This window comes from Rhipicephalus sanguineus, chromosome 1 (assembly GCF_013339695.2).
Source record: "Rhipicephalus sanguineus isolate Rsan-2018 chromosome 1, BIME_Rsan_1.4, whole genome shotgun sequence".
NCBI classification, from domain to species: Eukaryota; Metazoa; Arthropoda; class Arachnida; order Ixodida; family Ixodidae; genus Rhipicephalus; species Rhipicephalus sanguineus.
Genome location: NC_051176.1, coordinates 20627513 through 20645254, shown reverse-complemented (window position 1 = coordinate 20645254; position 17742 = coordinate 20627513). Strand labels below are relative to the sequence as shown.

The 17742-nt window shown below is 47.6% G+C and overlaps 1 protein-coding gene across 1 annotated transcript in view; it reads left to right on the top strand.

Moving 5' to 3' along the window:
- Positions 1-17742, top strand: part of LOC119389803 (endoplasmic reticulum transmembrane helix translocase) — a 554079-nt gene that overhangs the window by 43445 nt on the left and 492892 nt on the right. The window contains exons 3-4 of the mRNA XM_037657194.1: positions 4217-4407; positions 10528-10756. Of these exons, the coding sequence (XP_037513122.1) occupies positions 4217-4407; positions 10528-10756 (420 nt within the window). The remainder of the gene's footprint in view (positions 1-4216; positions 4408-10527; positions 10757-17742) is intronic.

Genomic DNA, 17742 nt, shown 5'->3' with positions numbered 1-17742 from the left:
ATTTCACCGACAGTCAAAGATGGGAAAGGGTGTCTGGCTACTGCTGTGCGATTGTGACGTCGCCACAAAAGCAAGAATTGGCTTGAGGCTTTCATTACGTCAGGGCAACGACTCAGTTGTTGGCATTTAAAGTTGAACTGACGCTGAACCCTGTCTCTTACCCAGACTTTTGTGCTGCCAAAGCTAGACGTGTTCCTGTGTGCAGAAGAAAACAAACTGTGATGCTGCACCAACCTCAGGAACACTATAGTATTTACAATGACATCCATAGTTGCACGTATTAGTGCCACTGTGAGCTTTTACTCCACACATGTATCACTAACCTAGCTCCTCTACCTTTATCACGCGTAAAGTGCAGTGCGCACGGGAAACGACGGACGAAAGAGAAGAAGCAAACAGGACTAACGCTGACTCTCAACTGAAATTTTATTGGAAAGGAAACAGTATATATATCTAGAATTATCACAACCGTGTCGGCCAAAAGAACATCGAAAAAAATAAAATAAAAACAGAAATGAACTGGGCAACTTGCATTTTCAATACAATCATCTTTTACAAGTGTTAGAGAATCAAATTCATTGTCACTCAAGGTGATCGATGGCCTGCTGACACTTTACGCGAGATGAAGCTGTACCAACTCGCTCAAGTTTCTGTAGGGTTTCTACTTGGGCTTGTTGGTGATTCATCTTGATGAGAACTGATGCACACAAAAGGCAGGCACACAAGAAGGAACATACAGTAGACTCCCGTTAAGACGAACTCGAAGGGACCGCGGTTATTTGTTCATCTTGTCAGGAGTGCCCCTAAAAAGAGACATGGTAACATGCCAAGTGCATCCAAATATGTTACTTGAAAACACTGAATGGAGTAGACCTACAATGGCGGCAAAAAGACAAGAAAAAGCATTTATTTGGCTCATCTAGATAAAAACTATGTCTTCAAGCAGAGTACTTACACGAATCGTACGAGCACCCGATTTCGCGGGTTCAAAAATAAAAAAAATTCATGTAGATAATGCTACCACATTTTAATGATAAAACTGTAGCACGCTCCTATGTTGACGATTACAAAAAAAAGAGAGAGAGAGACAAGCACAATTTTCCTTCAAAGAATGTAAAATTTATTCTCCTGGCAGTTCGTTTTCTTCTGTGAGCCTGTTTTGCTGGCTCTAAGATCACTTCTGGATTGGCCTCGGTCGCGTGCTGTTGCCTTGACAAAGTCATTATACGCTGAGTTGCTTAAGAAAGTCTGCAAGGTTTTCTTCGAGGTCCAGTATTTTCCCGTTTTCAGCCCGTACTAACTTCTTCCTGATCGACGTGCAGCTGAAGATATCCCACGGTCGCAAGCCTCGCCACGAAAAAGACACAACGCAGCTATATTCACTGTGCAAAATAGCCTTCCCTTGTCGTGCGCTTCCATAATCAAAATGGCTGATCACAATTTGCACTTCACTGGGAACAGATACAACGCACACAGGTCCTATGCGAACCAACGCGAATTGACCACAAAATAAATGTGCTCGGCCGCCATTGTGTGATGGCGATGACAATGCACCTGACCCCTCTGACGGGAGTGCGCCGCGATCGTGGTTTCGGTTTCGTACTCGATTGTAATGCACAGACCATTTTTGTTCCTGTTGTCGCTTTCTTTTTTTTTTCCCCACTCCCCTTGCGTTTGCCCCGCTGACCACGGCGGAGGGGCCCCAAGCTCTTGTGGTCTTCTGTTCTCCTTTGTACTCCAGCTGGGAAACTGAAGAACGGGAGGGGAATACAATGGCTTGGGGGTCCAAGTTGTAAGTCCCCCTACTCTTTTTGTTGCTTTATTTGCCGATAAAGCCCGCACCTCCCCCACCCACAGGCTGGGGGTGAGGGGGATGCCGGCTTTATCCGCTGACTGTTCTTTTTCCTTTATCTCGCGCCCTCCGCGTCGCGATTTGCTTCGCAACTTTGCTCCCGAAAGCGCTTTTTTTTCTTTTGTGCTTTTTCTCGGTCGCCTGAATGCCCAACCAAGACTGCAGTGTTCGTTTGGCAGAATCGCCAGCGTTGTTGACCACCGCGAGAGTTCGTCTTAACAGAAGAGTACACTTGGGCAGTTCGTCTTAAGCGATTTTTTTTTGCATTGAGTCTATGGGGAACCAAACAATCGGTCCTGTGTTGTTCGGCATAAGCGAGAATTCGTCTTAACTGAGTTCGTCTTAACGGGAGTTCACTGTAGATGGATAGACGAAGCGGACAGACATTGCGCTTCGTCTGTCCATCTATGTTCCTTCTTGTGTCCACAGGCCAGCGATATCGTCCATGTCGCACGCTTGAAGCCCTATCACTCTCCCAGTGACGTTGACATCTGATGCGCCGAGACAGCGCTTCTGCCACCGGGGATTATGCTACATGCATATTGCCGGCCCCTTGAACCATGTGCGTGTGCGCCGAAGAGAAGGAAGATCTCTCCGCTCGGGCTCTGAGCTGAAACGGTCAGCGCTGCAACCGCTACTGTAAATATATCGTGTAAATATTCTGCGGGCTACAGTCTACGGAGTCGTCATTCACATAACAATATTTCCTGGCGGCGAGACCTTGTATGAGATAACCAACCTACCTTAGTCATATTAGGTTATAGCAGTGATGTACTGCTGACATGTACTCATCCTGCCAACGCTGTGCTGTCACTTCTCCTTGTTGGGCTCGGTGGTGGATGGCAGGCATCGTTGCTGAACATACATTATCTCTGTGATGAGATCAACCTATCCTCCACTTCCTGATCGTCCCCCTCCGAGGAGGTGGCGCACTGAAGCAACATCCAATTTTTTCACCAAAATGAAAGAAGGCTTCCCCAAATTCCATAGTGACAACTCGGAGAAAACCATTTGTACTATGACACCATTTGTTGTCGCAAAATCTCTCTCCGAAGCAATAGGTCCTAGATGCAAGGCAACCAGGATGGCTTCTGGTGACTTGCTGCTTGAGCTGTGTAGTCAGACACAGTATTGCTAGCTCTCCAACCTCGTAGCATTGGGAAAGGTTCCAGTCTCTATTACTCCTCACTGGTCACTGAACACAGTTCGTGGCGTAATATTGGATGAAGACTTCTTCGAACTATCAGAGGCAGAACTTCTCGAAGGATGGAAAAAGGAACAGGTCATGAGTGTGCAAAGAATTAAGGTAACAAATGAGAACAAACATTTCTACAAAGCACCTTATCCTGGCAACCTACCAGAGTTTATTCAGGCAGGCTACATCAAGATTCTGGCGGAAAGCTTTGTTCTCTTCTGAGACTGTTGAACATTACTTTTGTTTTCTGCATATTCATTTTCGGACCTACCGTTCTGCTTCCCCTGTAAAATTCAGTAATGATGCTTCGAATTCATCCCCTGAGTTACTCAAGGCAATTTCATCAACGAATCATAAGTTACTAGGGTATTCTTTGTTAACTCTTCTCCCCATTTGTCCCCAATTCCCCACCGGATAAAAAATAGCCATCTCACTCTGAAGGACCAGCGGAGCTCTGCTGTGGTTGACGTTCTTCATAAGCGTGCTGCTCCTCGGGCGTTCTCACAATGTGCAATCGACCCGTACTTGCCACGCAAGATGTCATAATTTGACGTCTCACATGTTTTTTTTGTGTTCTTTTTTCTGTTTGTGGACGGGCACATATAGATGCCACAAAATCAAGCAGGTGTGCCATTTCCAGCTGCTCTGTAAAAACAGAAAACAAAAATTGCACATATTCTCTATAAAGACACCTGGCCTCATGCCAGAGCTGGTAATGCACTCCCTCACCAGACAAGGATTGGCCACCCTGGTGCAATACTTGGCCACTATCTCCTATATGAAATCACCAATTTTTTGTCATTAACAAGCTTCATCATGAGCCATTTCTGTGTGCAACTGCTTTTATGCATATCAGTCCACTATGGTACCAGTTGTTACATATACAAGTAAAATGGCAACGTGTTTAACAGCCCAAGGCACTTTGACGCATCCGTAATATAGGTAGTCTACAGGACAGTCTCACGAGTGGCAAGCGCTTTCCGTTGTGCAGTGGTTTGATTTCCTCCATTATTACGAGTTCACTGATGTTTCGTTGCCGAGTCGTTCTCAGTCTACAAGGGGTGCCAAATAAAATTTGCATACATTGTCTAAGCTCTACCACTGAAACTTGGGGCTGAGCTGGGTGACCGGTTGTCCATTTTGATTTCACAAGACTCTGTCTGTTGCAGGTGCAGGGTGAAGAGGAACCATCAGTGTGGTTTTTCTTCCAGAAAACCAAGTACCAGTACAACTTTGAGCGCAAGGTCTTTCACGGGATTGAGTTCCCCACAGCAATGCCCTTGCGCCACTACCAGGAGTGCAAGGGCTATGTGGATGATGCTGACCTGGCAGTGGCAGAACGCCAATACGGCAAGAATGAGTGCGCCATTTTTATCCCTCTTTTCATATACAAGCTATCTGCAGCGTTTGTTTTACAGCTGCTGGGTGAGAGATCAAACATGCATGTCCGGTCAATATTTTTGTACTGTCAGGTTCTCTTATATCCTCCTGAGACTCACAGTGAATTTAGGGTCATGGATTTTTGTTAAACTTTCAGAACTGCTTTTTCTGAGTGCAAAGGTGAAAAGTGTCACGTAGTTTTTCAATATATTATGTTACTTGGCCGCATCACGTTGTCCAATATATTGGACATTGGGACTCTAGGGGGATGTTTTGGGGGAACAGATAGTAGAGCGTAGTTGAGGCCAGTGACCAAAAAAGAGGACATCTCGCAACAGAAATATACTTTTATTTGCTGCTTCCAAACCGAAAATACAATTCTTAATGGTCTTGTAAATTCCAGTCCACAAATCTTAGTTTAAGATGAGTGGGCATTTTCAAAGAATCGCCGTTCCTTCGTGATGCAATAGAACAGTTGGCACTTTTCGCAAAAAAACTTTGTTTTCATGTTGCAACCTGAAGTTCATGAAGTAAACACGAAGTCTTCAGCAGAGTCGTCATCACTGTGCGAGAGGTCCAAGTCTGAGGTGTCCCGCTCTGCAATTCTCTCCAAGGTTTTCTCAGCCGTGGCAGTACTCACACGGGGCCTCTTACCTACAAAGAAAATACGTGATGTGTAAATGTAATAACGAGAGAACTGCAGCGAAAAACGTATTACTCTCTGTCGAGCGCCAAGAGAGCACACGCGCGTACTGTCGTGTTTTTGTTGTCATTGACACCCAATGTCAATTATATTGGACATTGTCAAACATGCAACGCATGCAAAAAAACTACCCAATTTTTTGCTCAAATATGAATTTCTTTGTGTGCTCCAACGTCTTACGAACACAAATCAATGCTTAAATGCGCTTTAAGACATCCAAGAATGAATATAAATCCACTTACTTCTTAGGCGGCAGCCGTAAAAATCGTTCGTGCTCAATCCCGCCATTTGGAGTGCTCCTGAGAGGCGGGAAACACACCGACTTTGACCACATTCACTAGATGGTAGCACGGGTCCCACAAGCAGCCGAGGAAACGCTTTCCGGGAGGAGGCAAGCGCTTGGAAAGCCGCGGTGCGCTGTGTTGCAATGTCCAATATATTGGACAAATTTCCCATTGCCGGGTCTCAGGAGGATATGTTATGTGGGCATATTAAAAGTGCACGGAATAAAAAATATAACTTTTAAAAAACTCTCCTAGCGCGTCAAAAATATCTGAAGGTGGAGGCACGGGCGTCCCGTTATTGCTTACCACAATATTTTCTGATTTCACAGCCAAATTTGATGCGAAATATAAACATTGTATAAATTTCTTTCTCCTGGTTTTAATACACATCACTGTGAACTACATCCATGCTTTCCTTATGCTGTCAACAAAACGAAAAAGAAAGTGAAAAAATGGTAAACACGGCTGAAATCAAAAAGCTTGCTAACTTTCATGTGCCTTGGCGCGTTTCCTATTTCGCACAAGAACATAAAAAAAGTGTCAAATATAGAACAAAGCTTTTCCAACATTGCTGTGAAGGAGTGTTAGAAGAAAAAGATAGTTATATAAGTGAGCTTTTTTTCAAAAAAGTTCATGTTCGAAAAATGAAGTGAAAACAAAAATCCGTTCCCAATTCTAATGAAAATTTTGGATTGAAGACTGCTTATGCCTGAGAAAGCATGGTTTCAATAGTATGTGTCCTCGTTTGCTTTGTTCACAAAATATAACGGGCTGAAGTGGCCTATGCAGAGTGTGCTGGCTCTAGTGCCTTTGCTGGTTATCAGCTTGCATTGTGTGTAAATCTGCAGTTTTAATTATTTTGCAGCAAAAGCACTTTGCTCTGGTGGCTTATCTTCAACAAAAATGTATTCTTAGATTTTATATGTGTCTAGTGTGTGCGTGGTTGGGATGCTACCGCCCTCTAAAGGGCTAACACGTACACAGTTTGCCACCTAAAACCTCAACTTGCTCCTCCATTATTCGCTAGTCCGGAGCATGCGAGGTGCCGCAAGCACATGTTTTAGCTGAATTTGCCAAAACTCACCTTGCACACACAACCAAGCATCTGTATGCAGTGGCAACCCAGCTTAAATCCGTAACTAAATTCCACAATCGGCAGGCGCGCTGTTATGGAGGTGCTTTCTCATTGCCTGCTTCCCTTCCACCACGGGCATTGGATACTGTAGCCATGTTCTACGTTTGATGCACACTGGGCATAAATAACATATGTAAAAAAATTATCGAGATACAGTGTAAACATCTTGTTTTTAGCTCCTGTTCAGGCACTAGCTTCTGCAAATTGTGATGCAAAAAGAATGCATCAAAACAGATGCAACTGAGTGCACTTTACATGTAATATATAAGACACCACTGAGGTTGTGTAGGCCATGCTGTTTGCCGGTTCAATGACTATCGCGGAGAACAGAACCGGAATTTGTGCAGCCATTGCAGGGGTCACTTAGATGACTCTTTCAGAAGATGTGGCTGTAATGTTCTAGGCAGTGGCAGGAATGCTGTTCCATTTGTGCCTATTAGCTACATGTTAAAGCTGCTACATCCATGTTACCAATGGGGAAAGCTACTCCAATGATGATCCGTAAGGTTGCCTTCAAGATCGCGTGGAATGGCAAAATTCTTTTGATGCAATGTTTGAGGCTACTTGTGATCAGCGTCTAGTATCTAATAGGGGTTCTGATTACCCTATGTAAAGAGTGCTGTCACGTCTCCTGTCTTTCTCAAAGCTCCCAGCAATAATAAAAGTGAGTGTGCACTAGGGTTGCCACCTTTTACCGAAAAAAAAAAAAACCGGCCCTTCGACGGGGGGGGGTTAACAGGAGATCAAAATAATGTTGAACAATAGACGCGATGTCAATTCTTCGGCTGCCATTTAATGTAACATTGCTTTCATTGAGCCAAATAAACCCAATGCACGAGCAAAAGCAACACACTCAGCTAACCAACTAGCCTAATTGCTGACATAAAAGTAGCCGTGATTCGAATGACACTTCGCTTATTACTCTGAATGTGCTGCACTGAAAAGGAACCACAATGCTTCGTCCATAAAAAAGCTCTTCTTTGCGTCTGAATCCAACAGGCCAGTGGCATTATAGACACAAAGCAACGTCAAAATGTGCATATGCCACAAAAATGTCGGATATTCATGTACCATACACGCGCAATAATATGCTCTATTACAATGATTGCCAGACTTGAAGAGATCCCAGAAAGTGGTTGACTAATAGCGTAAGAGTTTTGGTCATCGACGATAAATATTTACTGTCGTAGTTGTTGAACTGATGCTTATAAAACACCCAAAAAATAAATAATCGCGATATTATGACAAAAAAAAAAAAACCGGCCAATGGCGGCCGGTGTGGACCGGCAACCGGCCCGCCATCTGAAAAACTGGCCTGGCCGGTCCAAAACCGGACAGGTGGCAACTCTAGTGTGCACTCGGGCATATAATCATGTATGGAGGTTTGTCACTGCTGTCATGAGTAATTGTGCATGCTTTGGCAGTTTCGCATTTTCAGTGGTCTCCGCATCTGTGGAATCACTGTATGCGACCCGCTAAGGCTCTTCTTTAAAGGACCCCTGACACCGAATTTGGAAACTCGAGATGCTTGTGTTATTTGATAGTCCTGCATGCGGGGGCACTTCTGACCGATTATGAGTGACGAGCGTTGCCTTTAAGATATTTTAATTTGGTTTTAAAGTAAGCCTGAGTGCTCATCTGAATTTTGAACTCCTATCAGCATAACCACTAGTATGACGTAGACGTAGGCCCCTTGTGACGTTGCAGAGGTAAAGCAAGTGTTGTCGACGTGACAGACAGAAATATGCGCGGTGCACGGTATATTGCGAAACATGTTTGCTCTTTGCTCCTCCCACCTTCTCCTTCTTCGGTACGTGTCGGCAGGCAGCGTGAGCTCTCCGTGTGTGTGTTCTCCAACTGGCAGTTCAACAAGCGCGTGGCTGACGTCACCCAATACTGAGCGCACATCATCACGCGTGCCCCGAGGCGCGACCGCCGCGGCGCGGCGCTAGTTTCTTATCCTCTTTCGGCGCGCGTTTTGAACCTACGCTAAAAATGACCATAATTAACGCTGCTAGGATTAATTAGACATCACGTTGGAGGATTTACGGTGTCATTCCGTGATTACAAGACATAGACCTACTTATTACAACATAAATGTCACAAACTAAAAATCGGCTGTCAGGGGCCCTTTAATGAGAGCCACATACAGTAACTCTATGTACTCGTTCCGCCGGTGTGGCATTTGTGGCAGCGTAGCAACAGCCTGTATCATGGCAGTTTTCTCCATGGCTTTAACAATTTCTGTTTTGCGACATTGCGTGCGACATTTCCGAAGAATCAAGCAACTCCATGTACAGCAGTCACAATTGCATATTGGTTAAACAGAAGTTTAGCGAGTTAGCTTCATCACAGAGCGGCCACATGACTTGAGGATGCTGCAGGTATGTGCAAAAATGTCCGAAAGACCAGTGGGCTACTCACATACAAAATTGTTGCAAGAGCAAGCAGCAAACTGACTGCAAACACTTATTTGTGCTAAAAATGTCTCATTAGTCATTTTGTCCAGCACTTCTAAGATAGCTTCCTTCTATTCTGTGGTGTTTTAAAACGTCAACACTCTATTTCTTGATTATGGTAATCGCTTGCAAAATACTAGCTTTGTTGTCGAGCTGAAGTCTTTTTTTCTCTCTTGATATCTTGTAAGGTAACCGAGAAGGCCTGATATTTTGTACTAGTTCAGCGATTGTTCGCTCTGACTCATTGTTAAGCAGCACATGATCTGAAGGGTGTGTTTACAGGAAAACCGCATGTCTAACCATTTCAGCACTTGTTTGAAAGAACGACGAATGTCGCCTTGAAAGACACAGGCACAAGAGGAGAAATTTTTACGAACACATGCTGGAACTAGCAACAGTTTAATGAAACAACATGGCTCGAAAGAAAAACTAAGACGCACCTGCACCGTACATGATGCAGTAGAGATGAAAGCGCTGCGCATGAGACAATCCAATAACAACCAAAATGCCCATGTGTTGTAAAAGAACCACTACAGATGAAAATGTAGCGCATGATACGCTTGAATCAATTCCCTCTCACATTTCACGATTCCCTTACCTATAATTTGGGTGTCATTAAAAATGGTTAAGCAAGCACACACACTGCAACGAGCAGGCAAGTTCGCGCCTCCTCCCAATGTGACAGATGTGTCATGTTCTTTCAAGTGAGTATTGACACAGTGTCCCGTCTGTCCTATGTACACAAGAAAACAGATGAGATATACGACGTTTGGGATGCACTCGGTGAATGTAGTGGCATGGCAAGTGCTGCGAATGCTCCTTGATTTCCAGTTTTCAGTGCTAATACAAAGGTGTGACAGCTTGCATGGCGCCGAGAACACGACTCGTATGCCATGCCTTGTGGTGGCTTTTTTCACATTATGAGAAATCTTGTGTATATAAGGAAGTACTTTCACTTGCCTATATGGTCCTAATTTTCATGGGCGCGTGGCGTCGCCGAGAACGAGTTGTCTTAGAAACCGGAGGCCACTGCCAAAATATCATCAAACAGTGAAAAGGAAAGACAAGTATGTGTGTCAGTGTTTTAGCATAGAAATAAATAAGTTTGTGGGAACAAGAGTTAAACATACCGAGTACTATTGCACAAGCAAAATTGAGGCTTCCTGCCATGATTGCCAACAACTTCCGAGCTTTTTAGAGGGTGGCTCAAGAGAGATAACACTGCTAAGTGCCGTTTCATTTTTGTTACATTCCTCATTAAGGGGGAAAGTTTTTTGTTTTCTTGTGTTGAAAATTTTGGCTGGAGCCCCCTTATATGAGGCCATCTTTACAAACATATCATTGGCAGGGCATTTTGTTTACAATTTTTTTTTTATAAATAGCTTGCTATCATCGGATAGTGAAGACCATGACATCATGTATAAGTGAGGTTTTATTGTGGTGATGTGGTTAATATTGTTTTTGTGTATCCATGCCCTCGAAATGCACATGCTGCCTGTCTTGTTTGTGCATGACACAGCTTGGAGCTGGAGGTCCCAGAGTTTGGTGCCCTGTTCAAGGAACGTGCCACGGCGCCCTTCTTTGTCTTCCAAGTGTTCTGTGTGGCCTTGTGGTGCCTGGATGAGTTCTGGTACTACAGTGTCTTCACTCTGTTCATGCTGGTCGCATTTGAGTGCACCCTGGTGCAGCAGCAATTGCGCAACCTTTCCCTCATCCGCAAGATGGGCAACAAGCCGTACATGATCCAGGTATGCCACTAGGAATGCATGCTACTGCTAGTACTTCAGGAACTAATACCGAAGGGTGAGAGAAGACTAAGCCATATCGCGTCTTAAGTCTTCTCTTACCAAGTCGTGTGAGCACATAATGAGTGCCAGCTTTAACGCACAGGTCCTTTAGATGTAGGTTATCCTCACTTTGCAGTGGCCACTGTTGCTGAACGTTTAAAGAAGTCCGTTTTGTGAAGTCTGAGCATGGTTGCAGAAAGCGATAGTAACAAATGTGTTGTAGGTATTTCGTACATTCATTGCGTATCTCACTGGCTAAAGAAAGTGGGAGGTAGATACGGTGTTAATGTTGTTTTTATGGCTTCCAATAAGCTAGCTAAGATATGTGCCGCCGTGCAGACAATGAACGAGTGAGTAATAGACAAGAAGCGGACTGACATTTGTTTCGTAAGACATACCAGCAAATTTACCGATTGCCATACATGTGTGGTATATAAGATTCTGATTCTGTTTAGGTGCAGGGTCGCTGTGTTAACCAGAGATTGATGGAGCAAATGAGATCACTAACCGGAGGCTCACCATCTAATCTATCTTTACATTGTCGAGAGTGTAAATGCACGCCGAATTTCAATGGATGCGCAGTTGTCTACAGGCACAGGAATGAAGAAGCGCGTGTAATGGTTGAGGCCTGGTATATTCATAATGGGGCTCTTCGATTTTCCATTTTCTGGCAGCCAGCAGGCTGCCAGAAACCAGCCAGTGGGTTCCGGTTCTGACAGGAAATGACGTTATATCACGTGGCCTAAAAACTTCTGGCAACCAGAAAGTGGTCGGGAGAAGTAAAATCGAATTTTGGGCTCGCGGCTGGGCGGCTCACAACTGCGTCGTCTGCTCCAACATGCTATTACAAATTTTGTTAGCGATGATTGCTGGGCTGTTGGCCTTGCTGCGCGCTCGCAGGCGTCACCAAACCGTTGTGTGCGAGCTGTGCGAGGATCAAAATGTTGAAAATCTCGTTGTGTGTCTGCTGATAAGCAGACTGCAACGAGAAGAACGGCATAGAGTTCCGCTGTGTGTTGAGAATTTAAAACGTTATTCCGACTGTCTAGAATTACTTGGCAGCCCTGGTTGAGGAGCTTGAAGCTTCGGCATTTTATCCTCAAGGCCTCTGAGGACGACCGAAGATTTCGGCCGAAAAGACGCTTCTTGTCCCACTGGCCGAGAGCTGCCGAGGGTCCCGAGGCCTTTGCATTCCGCAGAGTCCACGCAAAGATGGTCGCGAGCGCTCATCGTCCCTTTTGGCGTCTGCTAGCCAGAAAACGGCCAGAGAGCCGCCAGACCAAAATCATCCTGGCGAGTTCTGGCGACCTGCGGGTCGCCAGATGCAGCCAGAGAGCGAAAAACGAATGCCCACCGGAAGTGCGCACGCGGTGGGCGGAGCAACCCGAGAAAAAACGAATGTGTTCTGGCTGTCTCTGGCAGCCCGCGGGTAGCCAGATGTAGCCAGAAGTGGAAAATCGAATAGGCCCAATAGTGGTAGCATATTGCCACCTGTAGTAGGGGGTTATATGTAAAGGCAGAGGCACAGGCCATGAAAGAAAGAAGTGCGCGCGCTGTCCCCTTTGAGAACAAGCCCAACCGAGGTGCACGTTAAAGAACCCCAGGTGGTCGAAATTTCCGGAGCCCTCCACTACGGTGTCTCTCATAATCATATCATGGTTTTGGGACGTTAAACCCCAGGTATTATTATTATTGACAAGCCCAACCGACGCGTTTGGTAAGAGCCCTGTTGCTCTATGTTGAATAAACCCTGCCTGGACCTCTGGAGTGATGTGACAAATGGTGGAGGTGCTGGGTAGCCCTCACGAATGTTGCAGAGCCCTCCTGGAAGTTGCACCACAAGCCCAATGCCTGTCAACACTCCCGTGCATCGGGCCAGCCGCAGGATCAGGGGATTACCTCCCGAAGCCGAAGCAGATGTTACGGTGCGTACCACTTTGACTGGTATGACCAGCACTTCCGTTCAAACCTTCCAAGCAGTGCGGATAGCACGATGATGAATCGCTACAAACTTGAGAGCGCACAAGTTCCGACGCCGTTCCATGGCACCTTGCTCGAAGACGTTGAAGACTGGTTGGTTGACTTCGAGCGTGTGGCTGCCTTGAATGAATGGGATGACGCAGCAAAACTATGACTTGTGTACTTTTACTTGGAGTACGGAGCACGTACGTGGTACCAGAACCGCGAGGAACAGCTGACGTAGTGGCATGAATTCTGCTGTCGGCTGCTAGACACTTACACCAGTACTGATTGCCACGAACGAAATGAAGCTGTGACGACCTATGTCGAAGGTATGACGCGCCTTTTCAGACGAGCTGATCCAAGAATGGCGGAGGAGAAGTTGCGTCATCTGATGCAAGGAGTCAAGGAGCAGCTTTTCGCTGGTCTTGTACAGAGCCCTCCGAAGACATTCGCCGAGTTCTTGTCTGAGGCCGTCACAATGGAAAAGATGCTTCAGCATCGATCCACCCTTTATGAGTGGCAGCTCAACAGTACGTCCGCTACTGAGGTTCCTGCGGCTATCGGCAGCAACACCGAGTGTCTGCGAGAACTCATTCGCTCTGTAGTACGCGAGGAGTTGCAAAAGGCACCACCACTACCTACGGTGAGCTCCATTGCAAGCGTCATGCCCTCTGAGTTACATCAGGCCCTCCGTGACCCTGTGACTCTTTATCACACCATAGCAGTGCCGACTGAATACCGCCGTGCGACCTATGCAGAAGCCTTGAAGCGCCCTGCTCCCTCTCCCCGCTATTTGTTCATGCACCTCCCATGGTTTCCCTTAACTTGGCGCAGCAGCTACAGTACTGCGAAGATACATGTACATCGCCACCTTTCGTTTACGCCGGTCCTGTTGCACATCGTTCGGAGCAACCAGTACATTACATCGATGATAGTCGCATGTTCCCTTGGAAATCCAATGTTTGGCGCACTCCCTGTGGTGAAGCAGATCATTTGTACCGCCAGTGCCCATACCGGCGCCTCGGACTGCGCTGCTTTTCTGCATATTCACCGCCTCCCTGGTATGGCCAGCGACCCTGGGACATTGAGGACTACCTGGCTCAGCAGCGCGTGCCACCGCCTGCTGGGCAGCAGTCGCCCCCACCGTCGCTGATGCGATTTTCACCTCTGCCCCAGCGATATGCTGGCGCACAGTCCCCCAAGCCCCGCCAGGAAAACTAACTAAAGCGACCTTTGGAGGTGAGGTCACTGGCAGTCGACGTGCTGAAGACCTCGGATCGACGCAAACAAGAAAGGGTGCAGATACGATTGAACGGGATGGCCGGCGTTCTCTCGATATACCGGTGCTTATTGACGGTTACGCGGGTAGTGCTTTAGTGGATACTGGGGGGCTGACTATTCGATATTAAGCGGGAAAATGGCCACACTTCTGAAGAAAGTAAGCACGCCTTGGCATGGCTCGCAGATTCGAATGGCTGGTGGCCACATCATCACTTTGCTGGGAACCTACACGAGTAGAGTTGGCATTTGCGGTTCTACCTTCGTAGCAAGTTGCCTTGTGTTGCGTGAATGTTCCCGCGACATCATTCTTGGTGTCGACTTTCTGCAGGAGCATGGGGCTGTTATTGATCTCCAAGAGTGTCGCATCCCCCGCAGGGGCGTCTGCGCAAGCAGCCGTTTGGTGTGTAGCGACACCACGGACCCGAGCTAACGGGGGGGTTTCGACCCCCTCCCACGCCTAGCCGTGCGTGGCTGTGCCGTGTCCGGGGAAAAGGGGATCCTGGGGGTTGAGCCGACGCCGGGTGTTTGGACCTTTAAGGCCCCCCCGGCAGAGGCAACACACCCCTTTGCCCCCGGCTTCACGTAGACGGCACCCCTGGGCTGACCCACCCAGGGGAAATCGGCGGTCGCCCTTTCCTATCCCCCTCTCTTATCTTTTTCTTTCCTATCTTCTTTCCTTTCTGTCCTGTCTCCTTTTTCTTCAGTTACTTCCCCGTTTTAGTAGGCGGCTCGGGTTAACCGTGTATATGTGTCCTCTCTTGGACATAGTACAGTGAACTCCCGTTAAGACGAACTCGGTTAAGACGAATTCTCGCTTATGCCGAACAACAGAGAACCGTTTGTTTGGTTTCCCATAGACTCAATGCAAAAAAAAATTCGCTTAAAGGGACCCTGAAACGGTTTTGACGATTATGTACGAACACATTGAGCCGGTAGAACAAGTCCTAAGGATCATTTACAGACCGATTTAAGCTCTGTGCGAAAACTGTGTAATTTATTACAAGGCTTTAAAGCTGCGAATCGCCACCGATCACAGCGGCTCAGCCAAACGCGTTTTCAAACCGCCCACTTCCAGTGCGCGTCGTATTGGAAGCGCGACGTCACGCAGGCGGCTGATCTGATTGGATATGTCCAGTACACGTCACTGAACCTCCTGTGCATAGAGGATGATGCTCCTGTGGGCAGCGAGCGTCGTCTGCCTGTGTTACAACGTACTCCGTGTTGACGTGAGCTGAGCGAGAGTGTTTATCTTGAGGTTTCTTTTCTTGGACATAATTAATTGCCCCAGCCTTGTTGTGCAATTGGTGACTTGTAAAGCTGCGACATCGTGCAATGTTTGTGAGGCATCTGGCGAGCGGAATCCCTTCAGCTCGTCGCTGCAATGAGCGTCGCGCTCTCGCTATCCGTTCAACGCCACGATCCACGCTTTTGTGGCTGTAACTTCACCCCTGAAGACACAACCACATTGCCCGAGTTTACGTTTATCGATGACCGTTCTCGAATTATTTTTGTTTGTCCGCATGCTGTTGCAGATTGTCGCCGTACAGGAGAATAAAATAAGATCTGCTGGTAGTGTGGCGGCACCTGTCGGAGCAGATATCAACCACTCCGCGAGCTTCGTCTTTGTTGGGCCTCCGAGATTACGCGCAACCCGTCGCGAAGCTCAAACCGTCGAGTGCGCTCATGAGAGCGCTGCGATCGCCGGCGATGTCAGGGTGTCTGTGAGTTGAGGGTGCAAAGCAGTGGTGAGGAGGAGGGTATAGATATAAATTCCGTAGCGGCCTTGGTACACAGTGCGGCGCTTAATTTCTGGTGCGAATGATTTGGGGATGCTCCTGCCTAAACGCTGACAAAACTTCAAAAAACCGTTTCAGGGTCCCTTTAAGACGAACCGCCCAACTGTACACTTCTGTTAAGACGAACTTTCGCGGTGATCGACAACGCTGGCGATTCTGCGAAATGAACACGGCAGTCTTGGTGGGGCATTCGGGCAACCGAGAAAAAGAAAAAAAAGAAAAAAAAGCGCTTCTCCGAGCAGAGATGCGAAGCAAATCGCGACGCGGAGGGCGCGATATAAACGAAAAAGAACGGTCAGCGGATAAAGCCGGTATCCCCCTCACCCCCAGCCTGTTGGTGGGGGACGTGCGGGCTTTATCAGCAAGGAAATAACAAAAAGAGTAGGGGTATTTACAACTGGAACCCCCAAGCCACTGCGTCCTTTTGTATCACCCCCCCCCCTCCCTCCCCGTTCTTCGGGTTTCCCAGCCGGAGTACAAAGGAGAACAGAACACAAGAGCTTGGGGCCCCTCTGCCGTGGTCAGAGGGGCAAACGCAAGGGGAGTGAAGGAAAAAAATAAAGAAAAAGCGACAACGAGAACAAAAATTGTCTGTGCATTACAATCGAGGACGAAACCGAAACCACGCTTGCCGCGCACTCCCGTCAGAGGGGTCAGGTGCATTGTCATCGCCATCACACAATGGCGGCCGAGCACATTTTGTGGCCAGTTCGCGTTGGTTCGCGTACGACCTGTGCGCGTTGTATCTGTTCCCAGTGAAGTGCAAATTGTGATGAGTGCACAAGGGAAGGCTATTTTGCACACTGAATATAGCTGCGTCGTGTCTTTTTTCGTGTGCGCGAGGCTTGTGACCGTGAGTAGCGCAATGGGATATCTTCAGCTGCACGTCAATCAGGAAAAGTTACTACGTGCTGAAAACGGGAAAAATATCCGGACATCGAAGAAAACCTTGCAGACTTTCTTAACCAACTGAGCGTATTGTTGTGTAGGGCAGGAGCGCGGCGTAACCCGCGGCGGGCCGACGGAGAGGCCGAACGACGGGAGGGCGCGCGGAGTGACGACGCAGAGACCAAGCTTCGGCGAGACTGACGGGAGACTGCTCTCCCGCGTTTATTGCAGGCGGTTTTAAGGAGGAAGAAGAAAGGCTATTGGTCAGCGGGGCACGGGTCACATGACCGGCATGACCACGCCGGATTGGTGGTAGCACAGAGGCATGGCAGAGACCCAGCTCCCCCCAGTAGCATGAATAGAAAGCACAACAGCACTGGTGTCTCAGCATGGCACCAGGGGTCGCACGACACAACATCGTCCCGCCCTGGGAAGAATTGCATCCTTATACAATTGTAACTGCGGTACATCAGGAAACACTAAAAAATTCACATTTGAGTTCCGATCGAGATGGCGCCTGCAACGACGCAGAAGGTCAGTCCTAGGAGAACGCAAAAACAACCTAGGTTATAAAAAATTAATTTCACCGACAGCTAACACAAGTGCCAACTTGCACCGTTCACTGATCATTCACACACGCGCACACACGCGCAGTGGGCTTACGTGTCCGCTGTGGGCAACGTGACCCAGGCCCCGCAGGAAAACTGCGTGCTGCGGCTATCGGGAGCAGACTTCGAAGACCCATTCGCATCACTTCCCTCCCCCGTGTTGGAATTCGGTGCATTGACTGTAGGTGAGGAATATTCAGGACTTTCCTCCTGAAGTCCCAACGGGTGATACTGGGTCGCAAGCAATTGAAGCTGCGCTTCAGCAGATGGAGAGTCGCACTGGACAGCATGGCCACCGCGAATGGCCTGCACAGGGAACACCTGGTTGCTGATGTCCAATCTCGAATGCGGCCGTCGACCGCGGCCGCCAACGATGACGTCGTCGTCCTGGAGCCGGCGCAGCTCGCTGGCG